General features: G+C 44.3%; 1 protein-coding gene across 1 annotated transcript in view; it reads left to right on the top strand.

Moving 5' to 3' along the window:
• The window catches only part of strn3 (striatin, calmodulin binding protein 3), a 148,140-nt gene extending 141,335 nt beyond the window's left edge, over positions 1-6,805 (top strand). The window contains exons 16-17 of the mRNA XM_083633395.1: positions 240-326; positions 5,552-6,805. Coding sequence (XP_083489521.1) covers positions 240-326; positions 5,552-5,721 — 257 coding nt within the window. The 3' untranslated portion in view covers positions 5,722-6,805. The remainder of the gene's footprint in view (positions 1-239; positions 327-5,551) is intronic.
• Positions 6,806-14,471: the final 7,666 nt, after the last annotated feature.

Genomic DNA, 14,471 nt, shown 5'->3' with positions numbered 1-14,471 from the left:
TAGTTGTCAGTTTTATTGTTTGAGTCTGCCGAGCCATTCAGATTTTCATCATTTTCGATGCCATAAGATCAAGGACCACAATGGAAATATGTCAGTGACTTCATTGCGTCATCCTTGTCAGTTTTTTAAAGCTATGATGTATTTATAGTACTGTTGCTTTTTCTATTGTCGAATAAAATCAAACCTGTCTCACCTTTCTCCACATGTCTGTCTGTCTGTCTGTCTGTCTGTCTGTCCAGGTAAACTCATCCATGCCATGGTGGCTCATCTGGACGCAGTGACCAGTCTGGCAGTGGATCCTAATGGCATCTACCTGATGTCAGGCAGTACGTTTCTCTCACATCGTATTGGATTATTGCTCATGTTATTACATTATTGGGTTTTGTTACATTTTCCATAAAGTTAAAGTCCCCCAACAGTCAGTTTTCCTATCTGTATAACCGTTCTATTAAAATGTTTTAATATATGTTTGTATATTTGCACGTCATCTGATTCTGCGCCAAATAACTTAGTCAGGTCCATAAATATTTGAACATTGACACAATTTTTTATCATTCTGGCTCTGTACACCACCACAATGGATTTGAAATGAAACAATCAAGATATGCTATAAGTGCAGACTTTCAGCTTTAATTGGAGGCTATTTAAATCCAAATCAGGTGTAGGAATTACAGTATATTTTAAGGGACCAAAATTACATTTTAAAGAGATATTCAACCCCAACAAATCGGAGAGATATAACATACGTTCATCATGTCAGTTTTCAGTCAAAAAAGGGCGGGGAGTTTTCAGGCTTTCGAATCCCCCCACTCCACATTTCGATAGGATGAGCTTTTGTGGGGCAGGCACATTTCAGAACCAATGGCAGAGCTCTGTGCATTTCCTGATCGCGCATGTGTAGTTTCAGTTAAAGCCAGCTAGCGCTGTGAATGGATCTGGTGCTCCTGTTTTCTCCCTTCTCCCCATCCACCACCCCCTCCCTTCTCTTGTCCAAACACCAGGGTTGTTTGGATATTTCCCAGAAAGCTTTGAGGCGGCATAACTTTTTACAAGGAAACCATCAAATCATGCTAAAAAGTTAGATAGAAATCATATTTATTTTTAACACAACATGTAATTCTGGAATATTTGAATATTGGACAAAATAAAATGAAATGTAAACCCTAAGAGAAAAACACATACAGCAATAGGGTATATATATACCCCTTGCAAATACAACGTGATATAGTGAAGTGGGAAGTTTGACCGTAACATGGTTGCACTGTGATATCCACTCCAACAAGACTTGCTTACTTGACGCGCCCTTTTTCAATAAAAACACATTTATGCCATGACTTTACATAATGTATATTTATGTCACAACCATTTAGCCTGTGCTGTGATGTGCAGGAGCAGCAGGTAAAAGTTATAAAACTAAGCCTGCCCTGAATGAGCCTTGTTCGTTATTGTGAAAGTTAGCGTTAGCATAGTGGTCCAGTTGTCGCAGCCATTCCAGCCTGATGTCCGAGTCTCCAGGAAACTGATGCACTGCACACCGGTGTAGCTTTTCCACCCGGGAACACAACACTTTCGACCCATGACTATCCCTAACCTGTCCCTGGCCACTAAACTAAACTCAACAAACAGACAAACATTTATTTTTATTTTTTATTACAAACAAACACAACCTAGGTTATCTGACGTACTCTAAAACTAAACCTAAACTACTAAATACTACAATTTACACTATGCACTCTAATCAAAACGCGCCACAAATCTCTCTCTCTATTCAACAATTCTCCACACTCCATAGTCACAGCATGGTGTGCAGCCACTTTTATAAACTTTGGCTGGGAGGGGCCTAGGCACGAGAGATGGGCGGGCTGGGTTTGGTGACGTCACTGATCAAGAGCTCAGCCAATAGAAAGGGAGGGAAATTTGAGTCTACAGCTGGCCTTTTTGCCTTTTTGGATTGTATGGAACTGCATAGGTATGTGAGAAGAGATGAGGAATTACTCAGTTTTATAGTAAATGTCAGGACTTTGACCTGGATTCATCAAGAACACAGCTAATTTCCAATATATATATTGATTTTCAGCAGTAAAAAGTGTTGAGTATCTCTTTAAAAAGGATGGAGATTCTCTAACTCAGTGAACCTTTTTGAGCCGTGACCCTCAAAAGACTTTAGGGTGGAGTTCGCGACCCCCCCTCGGCCCCTCCGCTACCCAAACCAACGACGATGCACACAGATTCACACACTGATTTCACTCACTCCTCGAAATTGTTTTTATAGTTTGCTAGGCAACCTGGATCTCGCCGAGCTGGCCCTGCAGCTCGCATACACACCTCGGCCGCTGGCCTCGCCTGCCCTATTGGTGTGTGTGTGTGTGTGTGTGTGTGTGTGTGTGTGTGTGTGTTGCTCACAAAATGTTATTGCCCTTAAGTTTACATGCACGTATGTGTGTGTGTGTGTGTGTGTGTGTGTGTGTGTGCGTGCGCGACATCACTTCCGGGACAACCGGGACACAAAATTGAAACATTGCCCACATTGCCAAATTTATATATATACCGTATATATATATATATAGCTTCATAATACATGAAACCATTGGTATGGGAGATTTAATCATTATGGGAGAAACATTTATTTTATTTTTTGACAATCATCCCGTGACCCCCCAAAATAATCTTGCGACTCCCTGGGGGGTCCCGACCCCCAGGTTGAGAACCACTGCATTATGGCCCATTTCCACTGCTGGATCAGTGCGGCCCCGCCCAGCTCATCTCACTTTTTTGTCTCATTCCACCGATCAAAAACGTGGACAGCCCGGGTCGAGTCGGGGTTGAGTCGTGCTAGTTTTGGTCCCTGCTTTGTTGAGGTTCCAGCGCTGTGAACCCGGTACCATACGGTGACGTGAAAACACTGCAGACGACTGATTGGTCAGGCAGAATCGTGTTTACTGTACTTTAGCTCAGGAGGTAGAGCGGGTCGGCCAATGACGCAAGGGTTGGCGGTTCGATCCCCGCTCCCTCCCAGCTGCTGTCGCTGTGTCCTTGGGCAAGACACTTAACCCTCCTTGCTCCCGATGGTGTGTAGGCACCCTGCGTGGCAGCCTGCCGCCATCGGTGTATGAATGGGTGAATGTAGACTATCTACTGATTGTAAAGCGCTTTGGATAAAAGCGCTATATAAATGCAGGCCATTTACCATTTACCATCTAGTGTCACTGCTGGATACCAGTTTAGTGGGGCTTTCCCTCTCTTCTGTTATTTCCATCAGTCTTTTGTGTTGCTGCCTTCGGCTCTGGTGAAATAAAATCGATCTCCTTGCTCAGCTTTAACATGACGGTGGTTTTCAATTGTTTTGAGAGAGAAAAAGTCAGCTCCACGGGAAGCCCTTTGTAGTTGTGTGCTACATCGGCTCCGCTAGGCCGGAGGCAGGGGTTTAGCAAATCCGCGGTCTTGCCTGGTGAGAGAGGCTGCCGGGGTAGAACTAGTGGCTTAGCAGAAAAGGCCAGCTCACAAAAAAGTCCTTTCAAAGGTTTAATACCTGTAGTCGGGGTAGGGCAGCAGCACAGCAACAAACAGTTTCGGCACACAGGCCTTCCTCAGTGTTGTATCGCAGTAGGCGGACATGACGGTTAAATACAGTAAACACCGGAAGTACATTCAATTATATAAATATTTTTCACATAAACCCCCGAACGTAGACGGGTACAGACACGAAAACAACCGTATCAAACAATTTACAATTATAGGTCATATTGTGTAAGAGATACAACAAAGTTCAAAACGCACATTGGTCAGGAAAGCACACAAACAGACCTATAGACACGGAGAATACAATTTGGAACATAGCTTTTATATAGAAATTAGAAGTATTAGAAACATAGAAAAATAAAACAAGCCTGTATATTACAGGTATCACACGAGCACATTCTAAAGAAAACAACCCAGTAGCAGTTCTTCATTGAGACCCTTAGGGTGCTCTGTTTGCAAGGTGTGTATCCAGAAGGCTTCCCTTTGTAAAAGAGCCCTGTCTCTGTCACCACCTCTCTTCAGAGGATGAACATGTTCAATGCCCTGAAATCTGAGGGAACACACATCATGACCCACTGGATTGAAATGTCTGGCGGGTTAGGGTTAGACCCTAACGGCCACATTCCACTGAGTCCGTGTTCGGTCCGTCTGCGCTGCGGTACGGCTTCGGAGCCGATACGTTTCCACTCTAATCAATGTGTCAACTCCCACCTACTCCGCTGCGTTGCGTGTCTACTCCGTCGCAGCTCAGACGATCCCGAGCTCTCCAAAAAAGATACGCAAGGCTTCTATTTTCCACGGATGTCGGAACAAAGCCGCAGCAAGTTGGGCGGAGCCAGGCATGGAGTCAACAGGGCAGAGGTGTTTACAGCATTCAATATCAAGCCAGAGGACAAACATGGATGAGGAAAAGTTAATCATTGAAGTGGAAAACCACAAAATAATATATGACACAACGCATCCTTTTTACAAGGACAACACCAAGCAAGTCCACCCCTCCTCTGCTTCTCCAGTTGGGAACAATGATCTTCTGCCTGTTTGTTGTTGTATTTATCCCACATACAAATTGTCTCGCGCGATTTCACCGCGAGAACTTGTCGGCCTCGTCACTCTAGCTGTCTGGCGGAGCGGAGCCGTGACGTGCTCTGCACGCAGCCGGTTAGTGTTGGCGGAGCACAGAGCACGGAGCAAAACTGGAGCACAGCCGCAACACAACGCAAATGCAACCAGTGGAATGCCGGCGTAACCCTAACCCCTGGCGCGCGTCTGTGTGTGTGCGCGTGCGTGCGCACGCGCGTGTGTGTGTGTGTGTGCGCGTGCGTGCGTGTGTGCGCGCGCTGTGGCGATCTGCCATTTCCAAACATCACTCCATTCATTTTCCTCTCTCTTTTGTTGGGGATTTAAACTCTTTTTTGTTGCTTGTTTTGAACTGAACTAAACCACTTGCATTGATTGAACTGAACTGAAATGCAGTGAACTGAACGGACCAGTCAATACAATTGTTTGCATATACGATCTTTGTGTGTTGTGTGGTGATTATTGCTGTCAACTGCCTTCATTCCAACTGTATGGTTGCTTGTTTACGAATCTTATGGTTTTTTGGGTTCATGATATGGTTTAATATATTTGCATTTATACCCATTTTGTGAATCCTTTGTGGGAGGTTTGACTCTGACTGATTTGACTCAGTCTAATATATATGACAATATATGTTGTCAGGCCTAAACCTGACTGGCACCCTGGCACTGAGTCAGACCGCTACAGCGCGTGCGTGTGTGTGTGTGTGTCTCAGGGCTCCTGTCATCTAGGCATTTGTAGCTAACGCCGCTGCAGTGCAACGCAGCAGTGCCAAAACAGCTGGTTCCGTCACAACGGTATGACGGAAAATATTAGTAGTTCCGGAACCATGACTTTTTCAAACCGTGGTTTACCTTGAAAACGGAAACCGGCACATCCGTACTGTGGAGCCTGTCTCTCTCTGTCTCTGTCTGTCTGTCTCTCTTTCAGTACGTTTCTCTGTTCTCTGTCCCAGGTCATGACTGCTCGGTGCGGCTGTGGAGCTTGGACAGTAAGACATGCGTTCAGGAGATCACGGCTCACCGGAAGAAGAGTGAGGAGGCCATTTACCACGTGGCCTTCCACCCCTCCAAGGCCTACATCGCCTCGGCTGGCGCCGACGCACTTGCCAAGGTCTACATCTAGAGAGGTTGGGGTGGCGAGAGAGACAGAGAGAGAGAGTTAGTCAACACACTCTCTCTCTCACTCACACACACACACACACAAGAGAGAGGACGGTCGACTCTGTGCCAGACTGAACAAAGAGTATATATTACTGACAGAGGTTTGACTCTCACTGAAGAGACTGAGAGACACTCAGCAGATAGAGCTGTGTCACGTAGAGCCGGCTCGCTCAGAAGTCCAGTCTGTGACGCATCCTGAACGTAACCATGACGACACTACAGGAAGCTGCTCTTTTACTTCTCTTCCTTCTTCTGCAGAAACACTAGCTCCACCTCCTGATGCAGAGGGGCGGAGCAAATGAAACACTAGCCCCACCTCCTGATGCAGAGGGGCGGAGCAAAAGAAGAAACACTCAAGCCAGCCAAGTTAATCTCTTTCAGCTTAAAGGAAAACTCCCTGAGGAGCTGTTCACACGCAGCATCACCTGATGTTAGCTTATCAGCTGCTATCTCAGTAACCAGCTGGTTAGCTCTTCTAGCAGTGTTGTGCAAAGGCTTACCAGATATTTCCAATACATGTTTGGTATCCATACTGCCTTTATGATCGCTGTTACAGTAATGTCAATTCACTGATTACAATGTCCTATTTCTCCACTGCCATGTCACCCACTTTCTCCATATTTGTTGTTGCTATGGGGAACGGCCAGCTGGAAAAAGCTCTTCATGTCACACAGAGCTTTTCTGAAAAGTTTAACTTTTCTCAGCTTCTGAAAGCTCCGCTCCGATGACTCTCTCTTTGTCTGTCTTTCTCTCTCTATGTCTGTCTGTCTCTCTCTCTGCCTGTCTTTCTCTCTCTCCACTCTGCGGTCTGTCTGTCTTTCTCTCCACTCTGAGGACTGTCTGTCTCTCTCTCTCTCTGTCTGCATGTCTTTCTTTCCTCTCTGAGGACTGCAGCACTTTCAGGAGCAGCTGCTTTTTGTGCACCTTGCGGCTTCCTGTGACTTTGGATAAGGAACCGGCGCTGGTGGTTGGAGAAAAAACGCAATGTGTTAACAGGCCTTTAAACACAAGCGTTAAAATAAGCTGTTGGTGACGTTCTTTTCATTCCTGGCTCCACTTCCTTTATTTGTTGTGTTCTTCCTGCTGGATAACCAGCCAATCACAGAGAAGGTGATGTCACCTCCAGATGTTTATAGTTTGATGTTTCATGATGTAAAACGTCTTTGGTAAACATCGCTCCATATTACTCATAGAACCAGGATTTTATCCATCACCTTGAGTTCTGGTGTCCCTCAGTCACAACAGGGCAGACAGACAGGCAGCTGGAGAAAGAAGCCCTCACTCTCTTTGTATTTAGGCAGAGTTAGGGGAGTGAGGAAATTACATCATGACCACCCAGCAAACATTTTCACGTATAACGACTGCCTGCTGCACATCAAACCACTACATCTAGTCAGGGTCTAATTATATATCCGGAATGGAAATCCTAGTGACGTCAATCTGCTCCTTCCCCACAACGTTGAAATATGCTGCTCCCACAACGGCTATATTCAGATATTCAGATAAAGATCTGCACAGTGTGCATGCAGCAGCGTTGCATATAGCCTACTGTCCAGATTCAACGACTTTTGCTACATCGAAAGAAAAAAAAACACAACCTCATCGATGATTCAATCCCACGGCACCCCCTTGGGAGTCCTGCGTCTTAACCACTAGGCTATCTGATTTGTTCAACTTTATCTCTGCATTTTGTCCTATATAGTGTCCTTAACATGGAGGACTTCGCTTTTACCATGACAGTCCCTGCTGGAACTTGTATTGCTAGGCTGCCTCGCTAATTTTGTTTCATATTCCAACCAGCGATGAGACGGGTATATATTTTATATCATTTACGATAATGTAACCAACGTGACTTGACCATTTATTTAGCAGACAGCATAACATCCAAGACCCAGAACACACTGCGTTCAGTTACGGCAAGAGTAATGGGACAATACACCACAGGATTCAGGAAGGTTGTGATAAATACAAGAGACACTTGCTATGGGCACTTATATGAGATAAATGTATATGTATATATATGTATGTATGTATATATATGTTTTCATATATATATATATATATATATAAAGGCGTTCAATAATAGTAGTCATTGCACGTGGAGTGCACGTCACACTGACTATCTGATCACACAACACATAAATTGTCAATCAAATGTCATTTTATGCAACAAAAACATAAAAGACGTGTTTTCAAAGCAATATGATATCAATATTTCTTGTTTGTCTAAACGCTACTTTAAGGGAACGTGGAGAGAACGTCAGCTAAGCTTGTGGCCGGCAGCGGCATGACTTTCTGGGTAGATGACTTACGGGAATTCTCTCGTCTCGTGACGTCGTGGTCAAGACGATGTTTGCTGGGCAGTGTTGGGGGTAACGCATTACTGTAATCACAATACATGTGAAAGTAAGGCATTACGGTTCCTAAACCATACAGTTACTAATCACTTAAGTCGTTATTTGCGTTACATAAATTATTCAATTTTCAGCAGGATCGGGTTTGAATCTGCAGGATTATGGAGAAAACATCAAACATGCTTTCATTCACTCGATTGTGCAACACTGTAAAGAGACGTCTTGTGTGAATGGATGAGCTGGGGTTAGGGTTAGGGTTAGGGTTAGGGTTAGGGAGGAGTGACCATTTGTTGGTTCGTCCCTCCAGCCGATCCATTGTAGGATAACTTCCTGAAACTGCGGTGTCCATAATGGCTTCACATAGACCACTGTAAATATTGTGACTGATCTACAATCACCTTTCATAGGAGTTGAGACAGTCAGATGGGAGGGCAAAATGGCAGCACGCAGGCTACAACTTTTAACGGGTGGATTATGCACATACCGTAAATTCCGGACTATAAGCCGCACCTGCAAAGTTGACTATTTTTTTCTTATATAAGCCGCGGGTGTTTTAACACATTGAGTGCCAGCCATTTTTTCATCCTGTAGGTAAGTTGTGCCAGGGTTTTTTTTGAGGATTCTGGCTCATTTTACAAGAGCCGAGGATTATTTTCTGTTAAGAATTCATGAACACCAATCATCTAAAAATAACTAATAGAATGTGTGCTTTCTCTGTCTAAAAGAGTTAGTTTGCAGAGTTAGTAGTTATGTAGATATTAGCCGTTGAGTACAGCATGGTTTCAGAGATTTTCAGAGAGTTTGGAGATAAATGGATTTTTAGAACCACCTCACGTGCCTGTGATTATGGGTGCCCTTGTCTCCCACTCTTGCCCTTGTCTCTCTCTCTCTCTCTCTCTCTCTCTCTCTCTCTCTCTCTCTCTCTCCTCTCTCTCTCTCTCTCGAGAGAGAGGAGAGAGAGAGAGGGAGAGAGCGAGAGGGAGAGTTGCTTCAACTCCTCCCTCCGTGGGCGTTCTTCTTGGCTGCAGCGGCCGTCACAAGCTTGTCACCAGTCTGACAGTGCTTTGCTGCTGTCCTGTGCCTGTGGCTGCGCGGCCGCTGTTTGAGGAAGTCGGGATGGACTCGCTCGCTTCTTGGAGTTTTGGTTGAGAGAAGCTTTTGCGATTCTGGTCATATTTATGCTGCGTGTTTCAAAGTGTGTTCCACCTGTAATCTATTATGTAAATTTGCAATCCCGCATCGCCAGCAATCAGCGCGAAAACGAAAGCGTTTTCCCCCATCCATTTTCATGAGAATGGCTGGGGTGAGAATGGCGTGACAAGTTAAAAAAATGCTTGCCTTCCTCTAGTCAGGAGAGCACTGTCGCCACTTAGTGGTCGGTAAAATAGATTATACACATTCTCTTGCTCCAATAGTGATCTCGAAGATGTAAAAGTTGTTGATTGATGTCCCACCGTCAAAAAAAAAAAATGTTTATGTAAGACGAGATATCTCGGCTCTGACACTCAAGCGTTGGATTATGTAAGACGAGATATCTCGGCTATGGCACTTAACGTGTTAATGTTTTTTTTTTTGTTTTTTTTTATTGTGTTTTAATGTTTAATTACCATATGTAAGGGTAGCTTACAGGTAGGAAGCTCCCATTTATTAACATTTCAACAAAACAACATAACACAACACCACCTGTGTTGTTTTTTACAGTGCACACAGTGTCATACAGTGTCATACAGTGTGGTGAAAAGAGGGCAAGAGAGGAAATTAAAACTTATTATAGTTATATAGGATTTATAGTTAGAAAGAGTGCTAAAAAAGAGATTTTTTTTTTTTTTTTTTTTTTTTTTTTTTTTTTTTGAAAAAATCCATAGATAAGCCGCAGGGGCCAAAAAAGGCCAAAAAACGGTGCGGCTTATAGTTATAGTTATAGTTATAGTTATAGTTATAGTTATAGAATTTACGGTACTTAAAATTTGTTGTATGAAAGTACAGGAATGTTTGCACTTTGCCATCACAAGCAATGCACTAGAGGGGTGTGCAGGACTTTTCTTAATCCCGCTCCTGCCCGCTCTCGCTATTTCTGACCATTACCGACCGCTCCCGCAACGTGTCACTGACCGCCCACAGCCACGTTATGACGCGCGCTCCCACCCGCCAAAAATTTAAATAAAATGCAGGCTGTCACATGCTCCGGGGTACTTAATTGAACTGGGCTCTCTCAAACATCACATCATGTTTTCCTATGTAGTGCTGTTTCTTTAACAGCTTCATATTTCTTCTTCTCTGTTTCAGTCATGCTGGTTAAACTGCTTTAACAGCCTCATATTTCTTCTTCTCTGTCTCAGTCATGCTGGTTAAACTGCTGAAACATTGTCAGACGCATCTCCCATTACATTTAAGAGTGACTTCACCTGATCTTCCTCTCATTGAGTCATGAAGCGATCTGAAATCTGTAAACTCTTCTTATTGTGCCAAGTTTGAACAGTTTAATGTCTCTGGGTGTAACTGAAAAGCTTCACTATCATCTCTAACTTTATTCCCTCGTTTCATATGTTGAGGAAAAACTTTTGGTTTCAGTCTGCTGCCTGTTCGCTTCTCCTCACAGTCCGAGCAGCGAGGGTAGTGGGGTTGCCTAGCAACTCAGACTGAGAGGCAGGCCAGCCGCACACTGCAAAAGATTGCCAATCTCCGAGGCGATCATGACTTTACTTATTAGCTCAGGAGGTAGAGCTGTCGCCTGGGAATCGGAAGGTTCCCGGTTCGAGGCTGGCTCCTCCCGGCAGTGTGCCGAAGTGTCCTTGAGCAAGACACTGTCAGAAACAATGATCTTGTGGATGTCCTTGTTAGGATGGGGATTTGTGCTGATATGTGGGCATACCGTATGTAGCGTAAGGTTTAATGTTGTTAACTGACAATGCATCTCAGGCGATGTTTAGGAGTAACGAAAAATTAATGTAACGAGCAGGGTGGGAATTACACAGAGGCCGGCTCTGTTGCCCCTTCCTCCACCGCCACCTTGGCCCTAAACCGCCCTGCTACCAGCCTGCTATTGTCAGTTGCTTTAAAAGCAGCTTGCCCTCCAACTGGATACGACGTCGTTTGTACAAGCAGCCGAATATGACCTGATATCACATTTCAACATTAAGTGTCCTCTAGCGGTCATGTGACCAGACCAGAGTTTGGTGAAAAAACCTCGATGGTGCGGGATTTGAACCTGGGGCCACTGGCTTGACAGCGGTGCTGTCCGTACCCCTAACCCACACCCTAATCCTAATGCTTTTTGAAAGAAAAGTAGCTTTTTCATGTTGCGGGGGCGGAAGTCCAAGGTCCAGGTCGCCATTGTAAATAAGAATCTGTTCTTAATGACTTGCCTGGTTAAATTAAGGTTAATTAAAAAGGTGCGTAGTACTTTTTTCTCCCACTGAGGGGCGCTAGTCTAGCAGACGTGCTATATGGTCATTCGATATGACGCTATTGGTCGTATGAGTTGCTGGATATGTTGCAGTACTTTTTCTCTGCCACTGAGGGGCGCTAGTCTAGCATACATGCTATATGGTCGTATTCCAGGTGTTGCCGCATTACGACCTCATGGAGCGTATGAGTTTGAAGACTTGTTGTTTAAAAGTATCAGGTGGTCTCAGTATAACCTGCCCTATGTAGAGGATGTGTAATTGACTCATTTTAACACACATTTCAGAAACATCTCTCTTCACGATGTCAATAGATAGGCCTTTATGCCCTGGCATGTGGCCTTGTGCCCTAATAAAATATGTGACGCCGAAGGCCAAATGGCCTTGCCCCTAAAACGATGAAATTCCCACCCTGGTAACAAGTAGTTTAACGAGTAATGTAACAAATTACTTGCTCCAGGGCATAATTAAGTAAAGGCATTACTTTTTTTAAAGCAGCTATGAGCAACTTTTTCGATTGTTATTAAACAGTATAAATTTAATATCAATGCATCACATCTTACCTCTAATAGTCGACGAGACCAACGCGGAGTAGTCTCGCTTGAGCCCCGAGTGAATCGGCCAGTGTAGTCTGTCTGTGGCCAGGGAAGATCAGGAAGTGAAATGAAACGGTTTGCAGCAGCCACTTCGGCCATAACCACAAAATAACTTCCAAAAAACCTGTTAGAATATAACGAGAGATGTTCGCGAGAGTATGCGTGGCGTTCACATTGTTTATGTTATGTTGCTAGGCAGCGCGAACGGCGAGGCAGGCAGCTGCGTTTCACTTCCGGGTTTCACTTCCGGGTAGCCGGGCCGGCGGTAAGGAGAGAGAGAGAGAGAGCCCCCTGTTGACGCGAGTTTAGACAGACACAGACTTAATAATCATCCAAGGGAGCAATCTCCAATTCACACGGCTTTGGTCTCAGCTAGTATTATAGGTAAGATGTGATGCATCAATATTGTAATTATACTGTTTAATAACAATCGAAAAAGTTGCTCGTAGCTGCTTTAAATAGCCTAATAGTAATGTGTAATATTACTTTTTTGAGTAATGGCCCCCAACACTGATCATCACTGACCTCAAAGTGTGGAACGTGACGTCTGTGGAGTTTTCCTTTAAACTGAAGCAGAACAGAAGACGAGGAGACAGAGGAGAGAGAAGAAGAAAGAGGAGATGAGGAGAGCACACAGAAGATTCAATAGGAAAAGAAAAGCCAATGTTTTATTTGGTCCTCTTGGCAGAACAACAGTTTATGCTTTGTTAAAAAAAATCATCAGATCTGGAGCGAAACATCAAAGAGATTTGATCCTGTTTTCCCTCATAAAGTTTTCAAAGAATAGACAAGTTAATTACTAAATTGACCTTTGCTAAGTCCTGCCTCTTTTCGCTCTACGCTCCAATAACTGTTGAGCAAGCTTGGTACGACAGAACGTCGTTCAACTTTCCAATTTCCTGTTATACCAGATATTACCAAGCACACGTCTGCTCAAAGCTAAAGTTACTAAGTCACAGTACATTGGTATCACTATCTTCACAGACTGATTACACGCTAGCTAGCTAATGTTTAGTTTAGTTTACCGTATTTGTTTATTTAACACGGGCCATGTACAACAACCTTTGGGCCACATTTAGCTATAGTTCATTTGCATCTGCAGGCCCTGGCCAGGAAGATATTAAAACAGAGTTAATAAATACAAACAAAACCAACACAGAATGGTACGTACAACACACAATACAACACACACGATACAATACAAACAATTGAAAACAAGACAGTTTACAGACAGTACATGACATAAAACAATACAAATGATATACAGATCAGGTGATCACATGATTGATTTGACAGATGGGATCATGTCTATGTTCCCCGGGTTCTATGTTCCCCGGGTTCTATATTCCCCGTTTTTCACTAACCTCTCCCAGCCCCCACGCCAAACCTAACCTCCCCCCATGCCTAAACCTAACCTCCCCCAGACCCTAACCCAAAACCTAACCTCTCCCACCCCCACGCCTAAACCTAAGGTCGGCATAGCGGGTGGACACCATTTGGGAAAAATGGGGAACATAGGACCCGGGGAACATAGGACCCGGGGAACATAGGGATGACCCCTGACAGATCAGTGATCACATGATTGATTTGACTGGAGCCATGATGTGAGTGTTGGCTTAAGTCAGGGGTGGGGAACCTTTTTCATATCAGGGGCCATATAATGTACATTTTTATAAAGTCCTCCAAGGGCCATACTATTATGAACACGTGACCAGAGATGCAAAAAAAAAAGACAGAAAAAAATGTCTATATAACCACTGTGTTACTGAGCCTCAAGATTGCTGTATTTCTACATATCAGACTCACCTAATGCGATGGCTGGAACTGTTTCTCTTTGGCGAAGGCGTCTGATGTCAGCTGGCAGTGATGATGATGCTACTCGAAGCTGGTTCTTCAAGTTTGGGTTAGTCAGTCTTGAGCGGTAGCGAGTCTTTGCCAGAGTCAGTTTTGAAAAGAACTGTTCACAGCGGTACGTTGTCCCAAACAGAGATGCAAACTTCAGGGCGTGTCTCCTCAGGATGGGAAAATCCTCAGCACAAACGTACAGTTTGTAGAAGTCCAGCAGAGACAGGTTGTTGTACTTTTGAGCTCATTGTTGCTTTGCAGCTCAATTATTTCCATTTGGACGTTGTCTGGCACATCTGCTGGTTGCACATTAAACGGCGTAGCAAACATGTCCAGTTCTTTTTGTATATTTTTCACATCATGAAACCTCTCATCAAATGCCTGAATGAGTTGTGCACACTCACCAGCATATTCTGTTGTAACATCAGGCTTTTGTTATTGCAGAGTGGGAAACAGGCCCGGCGTTAGGGGCGGGCCTGACCGGGCCGGGCCCCCCCATTCAACAAACTGGCC

The sequence above is a fragment of the Poromitra crassiceps genome (assembly GCF_964638095.1).
Source record: "Poromitra crassiceps genome assembly, chromosome: 3".
Classification (NCBI taxonomy): domain Eukaryota; kingdom Metazoa; phylum Chordata; class Actinopteri; order Beryciformes; family Melamphaidae; genus Poromitra; species Poromitra crassiceps.
Note: the sequence above shows the minus strand (reverse complement) of the source record. Positions and strands in the feature narration are given on the sequence as shown.